This window comes from Penicillium pulvis, assembly GCF_028828015.1.
Source record: "Penicillium pulvis strain IBT 33274 chromosome Unknown contig_10_segment0_segment0, whole genome shotgun sequence".
Classification (NCBI taxonomy): domain Eukaryota; kingdom Fungi; phylum Ascomycota; class Eurotiomycetes; order Eurotiales; family Aspergillaceae; genus Penicillium; species Penicillium pulvis.
In genome coordinates, this window is record NW_026643071.1 from 1,063,135 (window position 1) to 1,086,150 (window position 23,016).

Consider the following 23,016-nt stretch of genomic DNA (forward strand, 5'->3'; position numbering starts at 1 on the left):
AGACGGTAAGGTTCCCACTTTGTTCAGGTGCTGGATACCCACAAAGTGACAGACGCTTGGCCAGTACTAGATCACGATTGACTGTTCCAAATGCAAATCAACTTCACGGCCATAGAGCGTGTTCTGTGAGTCAGCGCCATAATCACTTTTTTTACAATCAAAACTTGTGATGCGTGTAGACGGATTTGAGGTTAACCTTACGTTCGCAACTTGGGACAGGCTCAGCCATTGATCTAACACAGTTGGTTTTTAAGATCAATCAGTGTGTATCAAGGCTATTCCAGTCCATAAAAAACCCATATTGAGAAAGATCGAACTCCAGCAAACTCTCCAACGGAGCTTGTGGTATCGGAGTTGTGATATCATTCATATCAAAGAGAAGATTACCAGGCTCCCTCTGAATCACTGTGTCCGGCTCAACACTCAGACTACCAGAATTGAAGATCAAATTCCATTTGCGACATGACTCTGGGCCAAATGCGTTGAAGAAAGCTATTTCATCTGGACTCAGTTTCGGAATACCAAATGTCCCCACAGGAGGTGCCGTCATGACCTCCCGCGAGCAGCCCTCAATAATACGCAGCGGGCCGAGTGCTGAGTCCCACTGCTTGCTCATCTCATGCAGGGCCATTTTGATGACATTCAATTCATCTTCAACGGATGACCGTAATGCCGAGTATTTGTAGCACATTAATTGAGGGAAGCTGGCAATCAAGAGATGGAATGTGAAGATTGAATTGAGCCGGCGCACGTCGTCTCTCGCCAAGAAGTCCTCAAAGATACCCACAACAAACGATGATGAGAGTAATGGAACCGGAGACGGAATGCTGGTACTATAAAGTGGCCGATATAAAATGGTCAATGCCGTGAAGTACGGCACGTGCAGCTGCCAGATCTCGAGATCGTACATCGTAGGGTTTTTTTCTGGAGTTTGTTGATACATTCGTAAGCACGATGGTAGTTCGCTGATCCACAGCCGGAGATCTCTTTCAATGGCTACGTGTTTGGAATGTGTAAGCCCATTGCGGATGCAGAATTCCGCAAGCGTCCCGAGGATTGAACATATCCGAACATGAGCGACGAATAAGTGTGCATTCCTATCCTGGCAAGTAAAATCATCTAACGAGATGGGTCGGACGTCAGAGTCTTCAATGTTGATCGCTCGCGGTCTGCCTTGAGCGGCTGAAATGAGGGAATCTCTAGCCTATATTTTATGATGAGTTAGCCAGTCTCTGGACTAATGAGGGACCCCACGGAGAGGAAATACATAAAGCGTCCACCATAATCGTCGTCGCAACGACCGTTCTTGTCCTAGTCTTGGTTCCCGATGTAGACCAACGTCGAATGCAAGACTGACACAAGTGCGAAGCCAGAAGCTTGCTTTGTCAACGGAGATGTGTTCTGGGCCGGTCGGATTCCACCATTGCAGGATACAGGCAGCTCTAATGACCGTCATGGGGTTGGTCTCATATTGGGAGAAGAATAACACTTTCGCACGACGATATATATCCTCACAGGATTGATACCCTAGAGGAGCCGAACTCACTCGGGCGCCCGCCATATAGACGGCTTGAAGCAACAGAATCGACGGTTCGCTGTCGGGAGTTCCATTGCAGTCGATTCGATCAACTATAGGCATCCAGGGCTGACAGATTTGCAGAAAGCTGTCCAAAAGACCATTTCGGATCGTTCGTGGTGGTAAGTCGAATGCACGAACAAGCTCGAGCATCGCTCTATCGACCGGAGCACGCCCTCCAATTTCCACTTTATATCTTTTAGCAGAACCCTCATCAATAGATATTCCCCCTCCAGTATATGTGGACCTGCCGAGGTACGTCGTGTCACATTCAGTCAACGTATCATAATCTAGGTGCGGTGCATCTTGATTTAGATGTGACAGGTTGCCCACAGGGCTGGGAGTTTATTAGAATTATCGAAAACTAGTTATAGAATCCTAGGTGGAGGTTGTAGGGTAGTTGGCTCACTTACTCGAGGCGTCCACTACGATAGAGCAGATCCGAGCTTTCCGTGCGCGGAGATGGCGATGGGCTGTAGGTATATCTTCTGCGCTTCCTTTCTCGAGGTCTGCGTACGTCAAGACGGTGCTATTGCATAACAGAATCTCCATGAGTAAATTTACAGACTTACCTGCATTCATAACCCAATTCACGGCAATTCAAGCACGGGTGCTCTTCGTTTACGTTGCAACGGATCTAGAGGATTAATGGTGCGATACTACGCACGTAGTCTATTGACGACGTACCTTCTTTTTATGGCAAATGATACAAGCCTTTGAAGCGCGCGATTTCACTGAAGTCGTCGCAGGTTCCATTTTGCCGACACAATATTGCGTCAGGCCAGAATATAGGAGAAACGGGGAAACCTTGGAATTGAGGCGGTGAGACCAGTGCGGGGGAAGTTGTCTTTTCACACACAAACCTTGATATCTGGTAGTGAGTTGATAAAAATGTTTTAACTAAATTTACTGGAAGTGTACCACTACAAAAAGCTTACGTCTCTCGGTGATGCCTGCCAAGTAAATTTCGTAAAATTTGCGTGTAGAGCATTCTTTCAATCATATCATTATAATCGCTATTCCTAGGTGTTACGGACCCCTGCAAGACAGTACCCTATGGGAAAGCTAGCCTAACGAGCAGGTTAACTGAGAACCAATCAAAGTGTAGGCGGAGAAACATCTCATTGTTCTATATATTTGCAATACATAGTTCCATCTCCTGTTTATTTTAGTACATATGACCATAGGGTGTGGAGAACAGGGCTTCCCGTCCGCTCAGCCGTACTTAAGCCACATACTCTGCACGGCCAATTCTTAAAGAGCCCTGAGCACCAAAGCGGCACTCCAGGGTGAGTGCGGGTGATATGGGTGAGAAGTTTGGAGACTGGGGTGAGAGAGGTGAGAACGGGGTGAGAATTCTCACCCAGGGTGATATGGGCCACCCCCTTCGAGTCAGTGACTCTCCCCAAGCAAAATTAATAAATATTTGACCTTGGGCGCACTTTCGGTCTGTCCCAATTCATTTTTGGATTTTCAACAAGTATGTCTTCCAAGAATCTCCAGAAGGCCCTTGAAGAGCGCATTGCACGTGCCGCGTCACGTGGCTTTACCCAGGAGTATCAGAATGAGCGCGAACAAGAGGAAAATATTACATGCTACCGAGAGCTGGCGCCAGCTACGCTCAGAAAATATGAGGATGCAGCACTTAATTGGGCTTTGTATGTTTCTCTGCTGAAAAGTGTATCGTCTAATTCTGACAGATGGCAGATGGAGACTTTCTCGCAACGAAGCGACAAATGCCAACTTCTCCAAAGATGAACCTGACCCAACCCCGAACCTCCTGAAACTCTTTGTAGAGGACTATATCGCGACAAGGAGAAAGCTCCCCTGCGAGAAGTCTGCATGTCTTAATTTCATTAATTTTACTTCAAGATGGGAGCGAGAAACCTCTCGGTCTCTCCCCGATACAGTCAAGCAAGATGTTCTCAACGTAAGACGTCTCTGACTATCCTTTCAGTGTTCACTGCTAATATCTAAAAGTATATCCGGACCACTTCGACACCTAAATACGGGCTATCAACGAAACCTCGGGAACGTTTTATGGTCACGGCCAAGGACATAGAGTACCTTCTTCGGCGCCTTTTTGGCGACGATTGCCATGATTATATACATGAAAGAGCGCGAGTCCAGACTGGGAGTGCTCTCTCACTATTTGCTGGCTCGGGTGCTCGGGCAGGTGCTGTAGTCGAATCCAGTGCTTATCGTGACTCCAACGAATGTCTATACTACAGGGTGCGTGTCTAAAGCCTCCTGAACCAGCTAAGCTAACTAATAATCAATAGCACCTTTCATTTCATCTCAAATGGAGCCGTGAAGTGGGTGCTTTAAAGCGTTGGGTGACAATTGACCCTGAATTTCTGAAAGGTTGGCGGTACCGTGATGATGCAACCCTGTAAGTCTTGCAACCGATTTCCAGCTACTTTCCCATACTAATATAATAAAACAAAGGCCCAAAAATTGGTTTCGGGAACATCCAGTTCTTGGGATGAACTTCGTATTTTGGGTTATTGTGCATGGCATTGCTGATGGTGCTTTCAAAGGCCTCAGTACTGTAGCGGACGTCCTTGCCGAGAGACCCCCGAAAGGGAGAGAATCATGGACGCTTCAATGGAATGAGAACGCAAAAGACCTCGCTTTTTTTAGGATGGTCACTCCTGTAGGCCCTAAGTCTAATAGGATATTCAAAGGGCTTTTCCTCGCGATATGTCTCTATTTTAAGATTCCTGGTCTATAGATATATCTTCGCCACTAACTTTACGCTTATTAGAGTGTTTGTGCTCGAAGAGTAATTTAAGAGAGAAAGATAAAGTTCGTAGAAATTAAAACATTTAATTTACTAGGGTCACCTAATCTCTAGGCTCTATAACTCTAATAGAAAGAGTACCTAAGGTAAACTTAGTTATAATATTCGTCTATAGTGTAGAATTTGCGAGTGTAAAATCGATTCCGAACCGCGCGTCTCTTTAAACGGATTAGGATTCGGGATAGCAAACCTAAATCATATTGAAGCACTAAAACAAACAGAAATAAATTAGCGAAAGAAGAAGATTCCGAAGTTAAGTTTGTACATACCACCATGCCCCAACCCCATATGTCAGCTTCTTTCGACCATTTAAGACCACCTGGAAACTCAAACTGTATGTCTAGAATTTCACAATCGATTGCTAGAACTCCGATGTGTGTTTCAGAGCTCGACAAGGTGTTCTTCACGTAAGTAAGACTTCATTGGTTTAATCTGACACTTTCGTATATTTCTACCAACAAAACGTTGACAGTGCACTTCACGGGCCACCACACAAGCCAGCTATGAGGTTATGCTAAGTTGAAAGGTTGCTTAATGCATACATCTCCACTAGCTACTAAACCCACCATCTACTTCGAGCTCATTGCATTGAGCCCAGCAATGCGCCCAAAGACGAGCGCGCGTAAAACAGCAATAGCATTTGGCGCGGTGTCGTGGAAATGGCCGGTAATCTCACCTGCGGCGTAGAGGTTAGGAATAGCGCCTTGCTGAGTTAATACTCGCGCTTCTGTGTCAGTCGCAAGTCCACCAAAAGTGTATACAATAGCAGCGGCTAAAGGAAAAGCTAAATACGGCGGAGAGTTGAGCGGGCGGGCCCAGTTCGACTTTGGAGGTTCCAAGTGTGGGCCAGTTGCAAGGCCATCAAGGCTGCCAGCAGAAAAACGGGATACGTCTGTGTCACAAGCTGCGTTGTAGCTTGAGATTGTATCTAAGAGCGCCTGTTCCGGCACCTTCATCTGGACTGCTAGGCCAGATACTGTGTCCGCTGTAAGAGGCGGGATGTCGGTGCGAATGGCCGCTTCATAGCCTTCCACCTCAGAGAGTCTTGAATCGCAAACTACCCAGGCTGACTGGCCCGGAGCATCAAAGTGGATAGTTCGTGAAAGTTGTTCCCAGGTGTCATGGACGAGCCCTGCGCCCTCATCAACGAATCGCTTTCCGTTGCGATTCACCACAATACCATATGGATAGACGAGCACTAGTGGTGCAGGCATATCGCTGCGCGGATCGATTATTTCGCTATGCATGCCATTCCAATTTCCATTTACCGCAGCTCCGTTATTCAGCGCCATTTGGATCCCATCTCCTGTGTTCCACCGCGTGCCTGGACATATCGGTCGTAGAGACTCCGCACCGGTCCCGAAATGGGTATGCAGGAGGTCTGGATTACCTTGGAATCCACCGCTGGCGAGAACAACGGATTTAGCAATGAATCGCCGCCCGTCTGCCGCCTCAATGGTGGCCCCTTCTTTCCCAAGGTGCAGTTGCTTGGCGCGGCATTCGTACACCAGCTGGATGCCTTTTGCCCTGGCAGATCGCTGCAGCGCTTCGATTATGGCGGCACCTTTGCCGACGGGCTGAATCCTATCTGGCCACGACTTCAAGAAATAGTCCATGGCATGGAATTGCACACCTTGTCTCTCGAGCCACTGGACGGCCTGCGGTGCCTGGTCGGCCAACTTTTCGAAATAGGCGCGGTCGCCGTCTACGCCACTGATGGTCATCATATCATCCACGAAACCAGGCAATATCTCATTAACAGATCGCATGCGCATATTGGCGGGGCTATAACGCGTGTTCCCCCCGCTGGCATCCTCAGGCGTGCGCTCTAGCACGGCAATCTGAGCTGCTGGAACGAGTTCCGCCGCCGATACTGCGGCGGCTAGACCGGCCACGCCGTGACCAACTATGACAAGGTCATACATGCTAATTGTGCCTGCCATTTCGTTTTGGTATTTAGATTTCAGCAGGTTTTAGACACTCAAGTTGCTTGTCGTGGTGTTTGATGAAAAGATCTCGTCGTCGCTGAAGTCGAAATGATTCGCGCCGTAGGATTCGCTTATGTGTTGGCGCTAGTGTCTTCTGATAACGTGATTCCCGGCTACCCGAGCGTCCCGGTTACTCGAGCGATGCTTTGAGAACTTCAAATTTTGTAAATTTTCAATCCCAAATATTAACACGAAAAACATCAATTAATGACTAGATAACTTTTTGAGGACATCGAACATAGGTATGCCCTTTGGTTCCGCATCCAGAACAGGTGATTTGGCGCCGTATAGTAGATACAGGGGGTAATTCAGGCTCTACTGGTGGATCTGCAGCACCTTCCGTTGTAGATATATATTCACTCCCACCAGGATTTCCCTCCACTATATCAGGTACAATCTCTTCCAAACTTCGTAGACTGCCTTCATGCCTGATCTGTTTCTTACTAGAATCCTTTTTTTTCACCTGCTTCTTATTGGCAGTCTCCAATTTAGCGTAACGATCTTGAATAAAGATGAGCTCGTGAGCTAGCTCCACTCTGGAAGATCTGCATTGGAAATTTGAATTCGTGCTCCGGGGCCTTGTTCGAGTTGACAGAGCTTTCGCCACATACAAAACGGATATATTGATCCTCCTCCCAGGAGCCAGATAGGAATAATTCAAGTTGACACGTACCCAAGATTTAGCCATCAAAATTTCAACATCAATCAATGAGCAAGCACACCGGGTCGCTACATAATGTTCTCCGATTATTATGAATTGAGGTTCGGACTGCTCCCAAATGAGAATTGCGAAGCTTTGCTTGAGAGTTGGACCGAGATTATACTTCCTTTAGTCTCCCTCACAGGTAATTTGCAAGACTGGCCGCCATCTGGTATTTACAAAACTCGTCTGCAACCCTTTTGCTCTAGTATTGAGTTCAAATCTAATCCAAATAGATACTTCAAAGCTGGTGTACATAATGTGCGCTTCGGTGGTCGACAGTGCTATTCTCGACAAATTATGTGATGCCGCAAATCAGATACCCCGTTTTTGGCATTCCGAAAGATTCCAGATGGTTCTTGCTGGTATCATACTTATTCGGAAGGGCGAAATAATTGGCTCTATGGGCTCTGCACATTGCTTCCCTATCCAGCCGCATGGGCCTTATCAAGTGATAAGCCACAAAAATACGGTCCAAGGTGAATTGACCTATTACATTTGGTCACGCAAGACCCTCGATCCTCGCGATACAATCATCAGCTGCAGTCCATTTAATCCAGGTATACACGTATGGTGCGTCAATGTCGTGCAGGAACCATTCCATAGCCAAAAATTCGATTTAAAGAATGGCTTCTTGATTGAATGGCAAGAATTAAACATAGGGGGTGAACCAGGGTAGGTCTTCATGAGGAGACCGAAGTAAAAGCTAATACATTCTCAGAGGCGACTTGCACGGAGCTTGGGTGACACTGAGCAATGGCCGTCTCGATTGTGGAAGTGGCGACTACCACCATCTATTCCATGATACTATGGTTTTCGAAAAAATTCGGTACAAAGCAGTGATCGGTGGCTTATATCTAGTAGGAACGATAAAGTGAGTGACAATGCTCTCAACGCTAGTCGAAGACTGACTCAAGGCTATTTTAGCCATACCCGTGAAGCGGCAAAATTATCATACTACCTATAAGCCCATTTTATATTTCTAGTTCGCACGCATATTAATGATTAGGCTAACTTACGGAAGTGGTTTCTTAATTAGACAGGGATATTTTATGGGTGGAACGAACGGCCCCTTGGTCGAAGAGATAGCAGACTGGAATGCTATACCGATTATGATTACGGGGTAGTTTGTTCGATTATTATCACTCGAAAGTGTCAAGAAGTAATACCTGTTCAAGATAGCCAAACTTTTGCACCAGTATTTCAAATATTAACATTATTGCTTCGGAATGAAACATAGGATCGGTTTCTTTTGCAGCATCTTACATCAGTCAAAGTAGCCAATCGGAAGATCTCGCTTTTTCACTCGTGAATATTAGCCCTCTAACGGTTACCATTTCTTGAATTTATTCACTTACACATTACCTTAACTCCAACCTACCAGCCTGTGTTTTCAAAGAGAGTACATATAATATAAAATTAGAGCTGCAAATGCAAATTGAGGAAACAGTCAGCAGTATTAGTACTCCTCATGAATTCATTAAGTCGAGAACTCTCATCGCAACCTATTCAAAAACATATACTATCTCCGTACTAATTAGATAACTGCCAAATGACGTCGAATAGCCATTTACCTATTTGGTAGGTCTAGCTTTATTACTCTAGAAGCAGCATCTGGATGCTCAATAAGCTAACGGAGCTTACTACAAAAGCTAGAACTAGACATAGAAGGTTAGAGCGCCAGCCATCCTATATATTAGGGCAACAAATAAGATATTGTACACGTACTACTTTAAAAAAAACTAATAGTAAAATTTATATATTCTAAGGCCTCTGCTCTCTCCAAATCCTGAAAATCGAGAAAATCAAACCCGAATAATTTACTTCAATCGACCATAGGCCCTAGAGCTAGCTTTAGTGTCGTGAAAAATACCACGGTTCTATCCCCCTTCTGCCTCTATAAGATTCTTACTACTACTAAGTAATATCGTCTATCATATACTAAGTTTTCTAAAGTGTTAAGGCCGAATCCAGAAGGTACTGGCTTTTAGCCTTTCATCCCACCTATTCTATAGTAATGCGAGCGCAAATTCCGACCACCAGAACTTTGGTTCACTCTAACTAAAATATTCATAGCGATAGTGGAAATCTCACCAAAAGCCGCGTTCAATACTAAAATCGGCTATGCTCTTTAGACATACATAGACCAGATGCTTAGAATGCAGGAATTTCTTGACTTAAAGGAAGCTCCCCTAGCGAAGATTACTCGTAAACCTTAAAGAGAAGTTATTGTGCAACCAACCTTAACAGGTCTTTCTCCTTTCTGCGGAGAAGATACAAAGGGGCTAAAAACTTAAATATGCATTTTAGAAAGGATTGAAATACATCGTGGCATAGAATATAAGATTACGGGCTGGATAATCCACTTTACCACCCGCCAATTTCATAATTATAGCGTGTCGGGGAATTTAGCAGACCTTTATTATTTATTCATTTGATTTTATATCTACGTCCCTTTTTAGAATATGCTTGGTTTCTGAAACCACTCACCTATCATAAGCTTCGGGTCCATATTTTCGGCTTTCAATGCACATCTATTTCCCTACATGATGAATTATCCAGAACAAGAGTTTCCAGCCATTGCTGCTCTAAACAGGCCGATTGAAGGTCCAAGAGTAGAACCTAGTATTCTCAGACCTAACTCATCGAACAATGATACCAGGGCGATAGACAAGTAAGGCCATGCCTATTCTGGTGAGTCGAAACGCGTTCTTACAGGGCTCCTTTACAGGGGATACGTTCTTCGCATTGTCAGTCTAACCTTTGTGGAATTGAGACCGAATCTTGTGCAGCGGCTCGGAGCATACGCATATGCTCCGTTCTTTTCTCCTCTTCGTCACGCTTCCAAATTCGCCGGTTGGCATCTAAAGGCGTTGAAGCAGTAAGGCTTGATAGCTGCTTTTTTGACCTTTTGATCTGAATCGGACGTTGACGAGCTTGAAGAGAGAGCAATTTCCTCTCAAGCTCGTTTGTATACTCCGCATTGATTAATTGACCAGTCTGGTAGTGCTTAAACAGCTTTCTCTTTTGAGCTTTCTGAGAACTTAACGCAGCAGTGAAATACAAATAGTCTGGCTGTTCCGAATTAATCAAGCCAATTTTTCTCTTCCACTTCAAAAGCAATGCTAATTTTGCACTATTATCAAGGACATTGAATTGCTCGTGCCGTCATGAATGCAGTACCTGTCCCGAGAGCTGTGGTTATGGAATGCTCAATGCAGGAACACCTGGATGCTTCGCCACTGGCAATGCGCCGTTGGCCAATACGCGCAGACCGAGTTTTTCTGGCTCAACAACATGTATGTTATCATCAAAAATTTTCACACTAGGCCTTGTTGACTTACATAGGAACAGACCACCTACCTACTGACCGGGACCATCGATATCGCTCATTCCCGGCAACAATGCCGGCGTGGCTGCTCAGTGTTTCCAAGAAATACTACTAGACTGTGGTTTCATCCATATCGCAGGAGGTTATTGTCTTGCCGAGACGATCGACGACTTCTTTACTGGCCTAGTGCACAAGTTGGGGGCAACCAAGGGCTTTCCGTAAGCCCTGTCCCTGCTCAGGTCCACTACCAGGATCCTCGTGGAACCAGACGTGAATGTCTAGGTCTCCCACGCACATACGCATGTGCGTGTCCCGACCGAAATGGGTGCTTTGGGTGCCAACAATTCGCGGCTCAGTATAGGCCCCAATTGTTTATCCACGGCCGACCAGTTTAGCCATGCTTTTGCCCAAGCATAATATATCTCACTATATCTGAGGGAGGGCGTCGAATCACGCAAAGAAGCTCTATTTGCCGATTCAGTGAGGAGGGTGAATCGGCCTCACAGAGGCATTGAAATATCTTGGATTGGATCAAGAAGGAGCATACCCGTCTGGTTAGTTAATGGTAGCCAACGCGTAAAAAAGACAAATCTTGTACCAATGATACTCGATATCCCTGCCAAGAATTTTCACCTCGAATAAGACCCAGGTATCCATTCTGGTTACCATTGTTTACTAGGTTGTGCAATTGAGCCTGCTTACTGATTCCTGTGACTGCCGTAGCGAAGCCTATTCTGTCCTAGACTACCTAGGAATTGCTCTTTCTCCACCTACCCAACCTTTAATATAAGCGGCTTTCCGTTGCATCGTTTGGCAACATTTGTTCTACGTTCACATGAAGCACGGAACCGTTACTACAATTCATTTTAGGAGAAACCTTAAAAAAGGCCGAATACAATGGACACGAGAAATACATACACATTTCTTTAAATCAGCTCTGAAACTGCGAATTAATTAAACCAGCATCCAGAAGTCGCTGGCTGGCTCTAGATGGAAAGGATCGTGTAATAATTTCACGCGAATACTGGATGGGCCAGAAAGTTTGCCAATAAAGTTAAGCACCAGTGAATAAATAACTACGGGGGACAACAAGAAGGACCACGATCCAACAGTTTCTAGAGCGTAATAGATCTATCCTCCACAATTGAAGGCTCGGGCCGTTGATGGATAAGTGGTCCATCCACCTGAGAAGTCAATCATGCGTTCGCTTACGGAGGTGCAATTCAAATTTGATCATCAATGCGCCTCTGGCGATGAGTCAAGACAAAACACTGGTAGTGGCCACGGTAAATCTATTTTCCGCATCCAAAGGGACCAATTTCGGGCTATGTCGAACTTCCATTAGGTGGCTGCGTGCAGATGCCAAGTGGCCAAGTGTTTCAGATGGTTCACGAAAACCCAATCATGTTCTACCGTATTTCAGCTGAGAGGGGTCAGTGCAGCGGTCGCGCGACGGAGGGTGAGAACCACCCGTCCTCACCCAGCTCTCACCCTGTCTATTGCGCACTCACCCTACTCACCCCCGGTCGCGCGACGCTAAAGCGGCTCTCACCCATTTCTCACCCTAGCGGCACCCACCGAACTACTGGCCGCATTTAAGCCACACGCCGGTTAGTTAGTAGTATGGTGGGTGACCACATGCGAATCCTGACTGTTGTATGTTTTTTGTTCTACTTTTATACTTCGTTAGGAAAGCTCTCTTGCCGCCCTACCCTTCAGCCCATTCACCTAGATGCCTGTAACACCACTCACTGTTTTACACTTGAACATCCTGCACGTGCCTAAAGCGCTGACGTGGCCTTCCTCTCCCGTGCTGACCTTTTCCTCATAGGTGCGTTGTCATAGTCACTACTCTTTATTTTGGCCTCAGCTATATGTTCTATTGGTCTATAGTAGTACGAATCTTAAAGTAAGCTTAAAGTAAATTAAACGAACAAGAATATACTACAGTGAAACCTGGTTATAACGGATAATGAACGTGTCTGATTCAATCCATGAAAAGTACTCAAGTCGTGGGGATCATGCCGATTCCTCCGGCCTTGATAGGACTTCGACTATATCCCTACTGGTTGGCGTAGGCAATTAGCGGCCGACCTTTGCCTCGTGCTCTCTCTAGGTTTTACTGTAATACATAAGCTAGAAGCACAGGATTTAAAAAGGAAGGAAATATAAAATAATAAGTAGAAATTGGTGATCTTCGAAAAGGGTTAGATTATAGAGCGGTGGGCGGTATAGGATATCCATTGGCTAAGTAGAACGTGGTTGCCTTCCTTTGCAAAATCCCACTCACGTGCCTTCGTAACCACTGGAGCGAACTGGCCTACTGGAGCCCGCTGCACCGTGCAAAGCTCCACAATTCTCAACTTTGAGTCATTAAGAGTCAAGGCTGACCGTTTCTGGCAGGCTCGCCAAGACTCTCTCCAATAAAAACGCGTGATTCCAAGTTACTGACCCGCAGTCGGGCAGACATCAACAAATCAGCGTTCGCCATTTCACAACGGCCCCGTTCCCGCTTCTTTTCAGCCGCTGGTTATTGAGAGCTAATCGTAAAGTCGAGGGCAATAAAAGCATTGCACCAGCTCGTCTGGTGTGCTCTCACATTCATAATTATGAAGGGCCTGAGCCTACTGTGTGCTGTTTCGGACGAAGACGTCTTCGGCCCATTTGTGGACTCTTCGTGTCGCCATGGCTTTGATTTCACTCTTTTGTTCGAGGAGACAGTCCTCACATTCCTGCCTCTTCTAATCACCTCGCCTGTTGTTCTGATTCGATTATGGAGCCTTCGAAATGTATCGGAGAAGGTCAACCGTTCATGGTTCTATTTCACGAAAGAGGTCTGATAGCCCACACATTCTCCCTCGACAAGAGTCTGTTTTAACAATTGAACAAATTTATATTTAGATGGCTTCATTCCTGCATATAACTCTTCAGTTTATACTGCTAATTTTGTGGTATCAATCATCCACCCCCACGACAAGAGCAACTGTGCCAACATCTTTCGCTGCGGTAGTGGTGTCGCTTTTTTGTCTGTACTTGTCACACTTGGAGCATTTTCGCTCACTACGTCCCTCGACTACCCTGTGTCTCTTCCATGGATTTGCTCTGATTCTTGACCTACCGCGTCTTCGAACTCTCTCCCTCTTGCCGGATAATCGGACTGTGACTATCATATTTGCTGTCTCCTTGCTTTCCAGAGCTAGTGTTGTCATCCTCGAGGCCACAGAAAAAAGATCCCTGTTGAAGAAGCCATTCTCCGAATGCGCTATTGAAGCCACTAGTGGAATCTTCAATCGCAGCCTGTACTTGTGGTTGAGCGGTCTGCTGTGGAAGGGCTCGAAAACCACCTTAACTGTCGACGACCTCCCTATTCTCGATGACGATATCAAGGGAGCCTCAAGTCCTGAGACTCTAGTTGACAAATGGGACAAAGGTCAGATTTAGCTTCTTTGCCCGTGTCGTGTCAGGTCATCTAACTATTCAATAGCCAACAAATACGGCCGCAATGCTTTGCTATGGATCTTTATAAAACATTATAAATGGGGATTCCTTGGTGGCATCCTGCCACGTATGGCATTTACTGGCTTCTTGTTCACACAACCGTTCCTTGTCCAAAGGGTGCTGGACTTCATGACGGAGCCTGAACATGTCAATTCAGCAAACTACGCTCGTGGTCTTGTCGCGGCATATGGCATCGTCTACGTGGGAATTGCAGTATGTTTCATTAACCCGTTCCTTAATCCGACACTCACCATCGAATCAGATTACACACAATGTCTACCGTTCAAAGGTATACAGGGTTATTGCGATGGTCAGAGGAAGCTTGGTAAGTATGATCTTTGACAAAACGCTCCGTGTGGGCTCATCGGCTGCGTCAGATGCATCGGCGGTTACTCTGATGAGCACAGACATGGAACGCATTGGAGATGGTCTTCTCGATATGCATGAAACGTACTCCAATTTCGCAGAGGTTGTGCTCGCTCTTATTTTCTTGGCGCGACTTCTTGGTCTTGCTACCATCGCTTCTACAGTGCTCGTCATCGGTACGTCTTAGCTTTCCGTTTTGGTGCTATCATTGTCCCTCTGACATAAAAGCTACAGCTTGTTTGGTTGCCGGATTGCTTGTCTCTATAGCCAGGGCTAATGCTCAAGGCATATGGCTAGAGTTCGTTGAAGAGCGTGTTTCCGTGACTTCTAAGGTCCTCGGCGTCATGAAAAATGTCAAGATGACAGGCTTGACGGACATAGTTGCCAACAGTCTCCGGAAGCTGAGAAGAGATGAAATTGGAGCGTCGCAGAGGATGCGAGTCATTCGAGTCATCAATAATACAATTTGTGGGTAGAATAACCCAGATCGAAGAGTTCAGCTAACCTGCCAGCAGCTTACATCTCTGACGCGCTGGCTCCAGTAGTCGGCTTTGGACTCTATATCATCCTTGCCAAGGCAAATGGTGGACCTACGCTGACTAACGGAACTGCATTTGCAGCATTGACCCTTTTCTCTCTTCTCGATGCACCAATTGTCTCGATTGTCTATGGAACGGAAGATTTGATGACGGTTGTCAACTGCTTTCAAAGAATCCAGAAATACCTGAACGAAACCGAGCAAAAAGACCGTCGTTTAGAGCTGCCTGAAGAAGAACCGATACTTATTGACACGAATGAGAATGGGGGGAAATCGTGTGTGACGGCTTCCCATTTATCTGTTGCATGGGCAGTCGACGACGAGCCTATCCTCAAGGACCTGAATTTCGATATCAAACAAGGCAATACGACTATGATAATCGGCTCAGTGGGCTGCGGAAAGTCAACTCTCCTCAAGGTTCTGCTCGGTGAAGTCCAAGAGTGCTCTGGTCAGGTGTTCACATCATACAGAACTGCTGCATATTGTAGCCAATCTCCATGGGTCAAATTTGGAACTGTTCAGGAGAATATTGTTGGGTCGTCTCTGTGGGATAAATCCTGGTACGATCGTGTCGTCCACGCTTGTGCACTAGAGTTCGACGTGCAACAACTCCCAGCGGGAGATCAGACCAAAGTTGGTGTTCGTGGATCGAGGCTTAGCGGCGGGCAACAAATGCGTGTGGTAAGCATACAACAATGCTAGCGGTTTCGACTTCCAGCAGAAATTGACTTCTTCAGGCACTTGCTCGAGCTCTTTTTTCAAGAGAACCTGTTTTGATCCTGGATGATGTCTTGACTGGACTAGATCGTGAGACGGAGAAGCTCGTTCTAGACGCTGTTTTTGGGGCCCGTGGCATTGTGAAGGAGCTCGGCCAAACCGTTATTCTTGCTACAAACTCGAGTTCGTTCTCACTTTTTCCTGCTGAGAGATAAATCCACTAACAGCATCACAGTACACCACATTGCTTACTCTGACTTCATTATCTCGCTCAATGAGCAAGGCCAGATCGCCCAGCAAATCTTATCCAAAGAGCTTATGGCGAATAAAGATTATATTGCCATGTTCGACCACGCACCAGAGCAAGTCAATACAGATAGGGCACCAGATGTTGTATTCGATGATGAGCAGCTGCAAGAACTAAACCTAGAAGGCGAAGACACTGATGATCTCTGTCGAAGAACAGGTGACTGGACAGTCTACTTGTACTACTTCCAGGTCATGGGATACCCATTGCTATCCCTAGCAGTTGCATGCTCCGTATTCCATATTGCCGGGTCTACAATTCCACGTAAGTTTTGTCCTGATACTTCAAGCTCCCTTTCCCCAAGCTGACCAGCTTTCAGAAATCTGGCTACAATTGTGGACTAGTGCCAATGAAAAGCATCCGAATGCTGATATTCCGTACTGGCTCGGTGGCTACGCTGCTGTGGGATTCTTGACTCTTTTCGCCGTCTTTTGCTCGATCTTCCTTTTCGATATGCTCGTTATTCCCAAGACGGCTCGCCAATTTCATGAAATCCTTCTGGGTACAACGATGAGTGCCACCACCTCTTTCTTAACATCTACGGACATTGGAACTACAACCAACAGGTTCACTCAGGATCTGGAACTGATTGACGAAGAGCTCCCATCGGCTTTTGAGTTGGCAATGGATGAGGCTCTAAGCTGTCTCGTGGAAGGTTTCTTGATCTTCTTCGGCTCATCGTACGCCACGGCGGCAGTAATACCCATCTGCATCATCGCAGTCTACTATGTGGCAACATTCTATGTTAAAACATCTCGTCAAGTCCGTCTGCTAGATATTGAGACGAAAGCTCCGCTATTCTCTCATTTTCTGGAAACTCTGAGTGGCCTATCCAGCATTCGTGCTTATGGATGGACTGAAGAATATCGTCGTCTGAGCCGATTTGCTCTGGACACTTCCCAACGACCATTCTATATTCTCTTCTGCATCCAGCGCTGGCTCAATCTGGTTCTTGATTTAATCGTCGCTGCTATCGCCGTCATAGTCATTGCAATTGCGCTGTCTTTGAGAGGGAACTCATCACTCAGCCTTCTTGGCATTGCCTTGTTCAACATTGTGAATTTTAGCTATACTCTACAATCGCTGATTTCCGAGTGGACTGGCCTTGAGACATCAATCGGGGCTGTTTCTCGTATTCGCTCATATGTACGTGATGCCAAAACCGAGGACTTGGATACTGAGGTTCAGTCTGTCCCAAGCTCATGGCCACTACACGGGGAGGTAGAGTTTATCAATATGACGGCTTATTACGAGTATGTTCCATGGAACTCCATTTCTCGGGAGATTAGAAACTAATGTACTATAGGACCTCTTTGTCGCCGGCCCTAGAAAGAATCAATTTGAAGATTGCACCAGGACAGAAGATCGCGATCTGCGGTCGAACAGGAAGGTTAGTCGAGCTGTCTTTAAAAGTCCTCTATGTGGTTCTGTGGCCAATTTTACCTAGCGGGAAATCATCTCTCATCTCGACAATCCTGCGGACTCTTGAAATTGACAGTGGAAGCATCCTGATTGATGGTGTCAACATAGCACTGCTTTCGAGGTCCCACATTCGATCTTCATTGAACACGATTCCCCAGCAGGCCTTCTTCCTCCACGGCAATGTTCGGCTGAATGCCAATCCTCAACAAGATTTATCGGACGAGAAGATCATTGATGCCCTCCAAGAAACCAACCTTTGGTCTCATATCGAATCTAAAGGAGGGCTTGATATAGAGATGTCCGAAGAGCTACTCTCCCATGGACAGCAGCAGCTATTCTGTCTCGCGCGGGCTATTTGCAAATCTAGCCAGATTGTGATTATGGATGAGGCCACAAGCAGGTAAGTGGCTATACAGGATCGATCTTATCAATCAGTCACTAATAAGGCCATAGTATGGACTCGAAAAGCGAGAAACTCATGCAGAGCGTCATTCGCAAGCATTTCAAAGACCAGACTATCATTGCCATCGCACACAAACTGGACACCATTCTGGATTATGATAAGATCGCATTTATGGACCAAGGTAGAGTGGTTGAGTTCGATAAGCCTCAAGCTCTCTTGTCGATGGAGGAATCGGCGTTCAAGTCTTTGTACAATAGCTTCTGCGATCAGGCATCATGATAGACATTCATATGATGTAGTCCTTTGCGAAAAGGTTCACAGGTCAAGGAGCTCGATCGGGCTCGTTCGAAAAGCCAGGGTCTGTGGATTCGTGACGGGAATTTATGTCTTCATAAGCGACTATATAGACCGGATAATGTCTGCCAGGCAGGGCTCTACTATCTGGGCTGCCGCTGCTTTCATGAGGGTATTCAGGTTCAGGCTCACTGAGTAAATATATGTCAGCAAGGGCTCAGACCTCAGACTCAGTGTCCAATCAGTGAGAGTCCATAATGACTTTACCCAAAAGGGACAAGCCCCTACAGGTTGTTTGTACTGTAACGGGCTAGCGTTGATAGTTTTTGTCCTGCCCTCATCTCCTGGACATGCATTTCAAGTTGAGCGTCGTATCCGAGCCCGAATCATTTAGCTTGGACTTCTTTCCTGGCCAAGCCAGACATAATACAGCAGCTTCCCAGCATCAACTTGTCTGACCGCCGCGTGCCTCCCCAAGGAGTCATATCTCCAACTATTGTCCCACGCTGCGCCAAGTCTATCGACGCTTGCCCGCGTGTTCCAGCCCGTTTGTTGCTGGATATCTCGCAGAATGCGGACGCATGCTTTCCGCTCCGGCTCTACCACGAGACACTGACCCGCAATTGTAAGGAGTTGGACGGCATTCGCCCATGCGATGGAGCATGGGTTCGCCAGCGAGTTGGAGACAATCTGACGTGCGTAAGTCTGCGCTTGGGAAGTCACGTCGGAACTGGAGAGGACTGATAGGCGACTCGCATGCGAGCAAGGTGTGCAAATGGTGAGAATGAGAAACGCAGTATGCAGCATTTGCCACGAGGCGGACACGGAACCGTTCAAGTAACGCACAGACTGGAAGGGATTATCCTCTCCTTTCGGAGGTAGAATACTGAGAGGTGAGCACACAGCTGGCGCTTGGCTCTGGTGGCGCACCAGCTCAGCTTCAAGCTCCTTCCATCGGGCAGCGTGAAATTGTACAGCGTGCTCGTTTATGTCATCGGGGGTGCGACTCCTGAAATCGTGAACCATCCCGAGAAGAAAAACGACCTTTTTCTGCCATAGTTCGAGCGTCCACGTGGCTGGATCAGGGAACACCCCCCCAGGGATCCATTCCTTGGGTCCTAATGCTATCGGCTTGCCGGAACAGAGAGAGGCAAGGATAATCATCCTGCAGTAAATCCAGAATGACTGTGTGTTAAGTTTCAAATTAGCCCACATACTCACAGCATGAAGAACAGGACGTACAGCCTGTGCCAAGCCACCGCTCGCCCCATGCCAACCATGCATCTTGATAAGATCTCCTGTCCCCTTGAGGTGCAGGCCCCAATCCGTGGCCTTGCTCTCCACCATCTCACAGTGCGCTACAAGCAGACAACTCGCGAATACCGCAGGGTCGGGCCCACTGTTCTGTAGCCGCTTGGACAGCAGATTGATAGCCGCGTTGTAGTATGTCAAAGCCTGCTCGTGACTTTGTTGTTGTTGTTCATTGGCGAGGGAGTACTGGCGAGCTGCAACCGCGACACAGGCTAGCAACACAAGTTCGTCGTTTAGAGCGAGCTGCGGCACGACTGTGGAGAAATATCGAGGTGCATCGTCGAACATGTCGAAGCGTGGACCGATGAAGTCGACATATCGCCAGAGAAAAAAGGCGTCAATGGGATCTGTGATGGGAGCGGCGTTGCCGGATAATGCAGGCCGTGGCGACGGGTGCTGGTCTGATGAGACGCTCGAGGCCTCGTCGCTCGCTTCTACGACCTGGTATAGGTCGGAAACTTCTTGCGTTTCATGCACAAAGGTCGTTATTACTCAGAAGGCGTTAGACCAGTGATTGTTCCTCGCGGAGAGAGCCATCGTCAGTGGGTCCTGCTTACCTGGACCTTCTACTGTCTTTGAGGAGACAAAGTCCTCTAACAAGCAACCTGCAGGTGCTTTGAACTCGAGCGCAGTGAAGGTAACATCTTGACAAAGGGTACACTCAATCCCTCGTCGCTTGCATGAAGCACAAGGCCGCGATTGATCACACTTGACGTGGCTCTTGCGACAGTGCTCGCAGGCTTGACATCAGATATCAGCGTTTCTATTCTGAAAGATAATTGCATCTCGTGATTCAATGCCTACCTAGCTTAGATCTCGAGCTAGGCCCTCGCACTTGTTTTGAGAAGGATTCCCGAAAGGGCGGCATTGGAGAGTGCTGATCAAAAATAGTGCATGCTTTTGCTTTCTTTGATCTACCTAAGAGAGAAGCGAACTGGATGCGGGGACTAGCTTTCATGTTTTGGCCCGTGCGAACGGCAAAAAGGCGGGATTAGTCAGGAGAAAGTGTGGAGTTAGCAGCGGGCACTGCGCCATTCCAAGTTTCGCATTTAAGAAATTCATTTAATTGGGTTTCCCCTTTGCACGCAGAACCGCGGGTAAGTGCTCGGCTAGTTGCTTGGTCCATAGCCGGGTATACTTTCATAACCGAAGACTCCAAAAAGCAGCTTGCATATCGCATTGTCGTCATTACTCCGATGATCTACTCTCATTTTTGCTTCGCAGAATTCGCTTTATCATTTTCTCTATATTTACCCTTGTTCTTAAGTTTGAGAAGTAGGCGATGCACGCAAAGTCATTCAGTGATTACTACGGCCTGCTGCTGTTCCTTGATGCTTTACCGCATACAGCTCCTGTCAGCCGTTGCAGCGATCCCTGATGTGGATTGACTCAATTCATTTGGCCCTTAACATTGGCTTTTTCACCTGCATTTCCTAACATCTCGCAAAGTGATAACCCGTATGACGACATAGCGACGCCTCATTGCCTTCAACAAGAACAAAATGCGTTCAATCGGCCGCCTTCATGTCGTGATCTAGTACTTCAGCGATAATAGGACTCTCAGAAAGCCCAAGAATCCTCCGGGCCTCCTCAATAGGTATATTATACGGCATCGTCTTTTCTGTCTTGACCGGGTCACCTCCCGCAGCGAAGATAACATCCTAGAAGCCAAATTGTTAGCCTACTAGGTCTCTTCATGGGAGGTTAAGTTCGACTTCAACCCTTTCTCCTTCGGATGATACTCACGATCTCCTCGAGACTTCTCTTTCTCGTTTCGACCAGGAAGAAGTAGATGATAGGAACGAAGCTGGCATTCAGGATTGCAAAAATAATGTACTAGACACATGTTAGGTTGATCACAGACCGCAATGCACAAGGAGACAAGCATACCGTCTTCCAGCCGATATTTTGGAAAGCGGGTGGGATAATCATGACCACCACAAAGCAGAATAACCAGTTGCCAGCGCTCGCCAGGGCATTCGCCTGCGCGCGGCATCGCAGAGGTGCAATCTCGGCGCTGTACAAGAACGGTCCTCCAACCCAGGCGAGACCAAAGAAGGTATTGAAGAGAAACAGAAATCCAGCAGCGACCAATTGGCAGGTGCGCGACTCTGTGCTTTGAAGCCCAGCGATGACAGCAAAGCAGCTGGACATGCCAATGGTAGTCCACATAAAGGCCTTCCGACGCCCGAGACCTTCTATGAGCAAAACGGATAGAAGCGAGCATAGAGCATATTCCAACCCGCCCATGGCAGCGATGAGGTGGGATGTGCTAGCATTGAGGCCGAACGACTCTTGAAGTATCTTGTTGGCGTAGGTCGAGACCAGGTTGACTCCAGATATTTGCTGTGCCGATTGCATGAAGACTCCAATGGCGACGCGATGGAACGTCTTGTTTTTTCCCATGTCCAGCATTTCTCTGTAGGAGAATGGAGCAAGTTCAATCTGCGCTTCGAACAAGGCGATGATTGCCTCTCGTTCAGCCACTAGTTCGGGGTGGCTGACCGGCAGGCCCCGAAGCTTTGACAGGTTGTATGTGCCCTGCACAAGCAGTGTCCTGTCAGCGAGGGGCTCTTCACCAACCAGAGGAGCGTGGGTATGGCAAGAAAAGAACAATACATACCTCTTCAACCAGGCCATGTTTGATCAGCCAACGGGGTGACTCAGGAAGGAGATTGATAAATATGAAGACGATCAAAGCCGGGACAAGCTGAATACCCACGGGCGTACGCCATTGCGCTTGACCCTTCACAAAGAAGAAGCCATAACCAACGAGCTGGCCACAAGCGACGCCGAATGTCTGCAAGCCACCCTCAATCATGACTAGATTAAGTCAGCCTTTGGTCTTCAAATGCGAGAGCAAGGCGGAGGACTACTGCTTACCCCAACGCCCGCGACTTTGCGCTTTCGCACACTCGGACTGCCATGACGGCACCGTGGCAACCTGCAAGCCGAGGCCGATGCCGCTGATAATGCGACCCACTACCAACTGAGGTATTGCCCAGGCACTCGTCTGCAATGTGCCGCCGACCAGCATAAACAGCATACCGAACCAAACGGTCAGACGACGCCCGAGGCGGTCGCCAAGGTCCAAGCAGGCGAGGGCACCGACAAGAGCACCGAGTTCAAAAGAGGCGATCACGATGCCCTGGACATTAGCGTTTTTCATCTCGGGAAAGACAGTCGTGAAGGACTCCTCAGTAATCAGACCACCCTGGATTTGTTCTTAGACTGGGCGTGCTATAGGGGGTAAACTCAAGAAAGATAAAATACCATGATGCTCATGTCGTAGCCGAAAAGCCAAAATGCACATGCCGCAATGCCGGCAACGAGAATGTTGAGCTTCAGACCTGACGTGCCCATGTGGGTTGTGTATTTGGTTAATGGCAGGAAAGCCATCATTGCGAAGGGAAGTGTGAACGTGGACGGGGTATTTTCTCTCGGCTGGAGATAAATGAGATTGATTTAGACTTGAGACATATTACATAGCAGCAATCTGAAAGTCATGATTCTAACTTGACTTTATAAAGTCTCAACATAGGATTTGATGAGGCGTGGGAGACCGCAGGCCAAGGTCGGGGGATTTAAGATTCAATGCACCCGGAAGGCACCTAACTCCGAGACCCTTTCACAGTAAGCCAGGACAGGCTGCGGCAGAAATGATTGGCAGAGGAAGTACTAAGTGGGGTTGGATATCGCGGAAGGCAGTCATCGCCGACAGAAGATCCGGCCTTGGCGTGGGGAAGCCAAACCAATTGCAAC

At 47.2% G+C, this 23,016-nt stretch overlaps 7 protein-coding genes across 7 annotated transcripts; 3 read left to right on the top strand and 4 right to left on the bottom strand.

Moving 5' to 3' along the window:
* Positions 1-259: 259 nt before the first annotated feature.
* On the bottom strand, positions 260-2,332 carry N7503_000426 (Zn(II)2Cys6 transcription factor; the record flags this gene model as incomplete). The annotated part of the gene is made up of 5 exons (XM_057059987.1): positions 260-1,204; positions 1,268-1,913; positions 1,986-2,105; positions 2,149-2,213; positions 2,264-2,332. 5 exons carry the CDS (start codon positions 2,330-2,332, stop codon positions 260-262), a joined length of 1,845 nt encoding a protein of 614 aa, XP_056926910.1.
* Positions 2,333-3,058: 726 nt separating this feature from the next.
* N7503_000427 (uncharacterized protein) lies at positions 3,059-4,310 on the top strand (the record flags this gene model as incomplete). Its single annotated transcript, XM_057059988.1, has 5 exons — positions 3,059-3,234; positions 3,284-3,506; positions 3,557-3,808; positions 3,859-3,968; positions 4,025-4,310. 5 exons carry the CDS (start codon positions 3,059-3,061, stop codon positions 4,308-4,310), a joined length of 1,047 nt encoding a protein of 348 aa, XP_056926911.1.
* A 638-nt stretch (positions 4,311-4,948) lies between these two features.
* N7503_000428 (uncharacterized protein) lies at positions 4,949-6,322 on the bottom strand (the record flags this gene model as incomplete). Its single annotated transcript, XM_057059989.1, has 1 exon — positions 4,949-6,322. One exon carries the CDS (start codon positions 6,320-6,322, stop codon positions 4,949-4,951), a length of 1,374 nt encoding a protein of 457 aa, XP_056926912.1.
* Positions 6,323-11,802: 5,480 nt separating this feature from the next.
* Positions 11,803-11,997, top strand: N7503_000429 (uncharacterized protein; the record flags this gene model as incomplete). Its single annotated transcript, XM_057059990.1, has 1 exon — positions 11,803-11,997. The coding sequence occupies one exon, from the start codon at positions 11,803-11,805 to the stop codon at positions 11,995-11,997; it is 195 nt and encodes a 64-aa protein (XP_056926913.1).
* A 1,010-nt stretch (positions 11,998-13,007) lies between these two features.
* N7503_000430 (P-loop containing nucleoside triphosphate hydrolase protein) lies at positions 13,008-17,928 on the top strand (the record flags this gene model as incomplete). Its single annotated transcript, XM_057059991.1, has 12 exons — positions 13,008-13,232; positions 13,300-13,828; positions 13,883-14,109; positions 14,159-14,438; positions 14,497-14,730; positions 14,778-15,481; positions 15,538-15,700; positions 15,753-16,088; positions 16,144-17,077; positions 17,131-17,214; positions 17,272-17,646; positions 17,700-17,928. 12 exons carry the CDS (start codon positions 13,008-13,010, stop codon positions 17,926-17,928), a joined length of 4,320 nt encoding a protein of 1,439 aa, XP_056926914.1.
* A 405-nt stretch (positions 17,929-18,333) lies between these two features.
* N7503_000431 (uncharacterized protein) lies at positions 18,334-19,898 on the bottom strand (the record flags this gene model as incomplete). The annotated part of the gene is made up of 3 exons (XM_057059992.1): positions 18,334-19,128; positions 19,186-19,745; positions 19,853-19,898. 3 exons carry the CDS (start codon positions 19,896-19,898, stop codon positions 18,334-18,336), a joined length of 1,401 nt encoding a protein of 466 aa, XP_056926915.1.
* A 1,072-nt stretch (positions 19,899-20,970) lies between these two features.
* On the bottom strand, positions 20,971-22,656 carry N7503_000432 (putative MFS monosaccharide transporter; the record flags this gene model as incomplete). Its single annotated transcript, XM_057059993.1, has 5 exons — positions 20,971-21,090; positions 21,145-21,795; positions 21,878-22,077; positions 22,138-22,468; positions 22,528-22,656. The coding sequence occupies 5 exons, from the start codon at positions 22,654-22,656 to the stop codon at positions 20,971-20,973; spliced, it is 1,431 nt and encodes a 476-aa protein (XP_056926916.1).
* Positions 22,657-23,016: the final 360 nt, after the last annotated feature.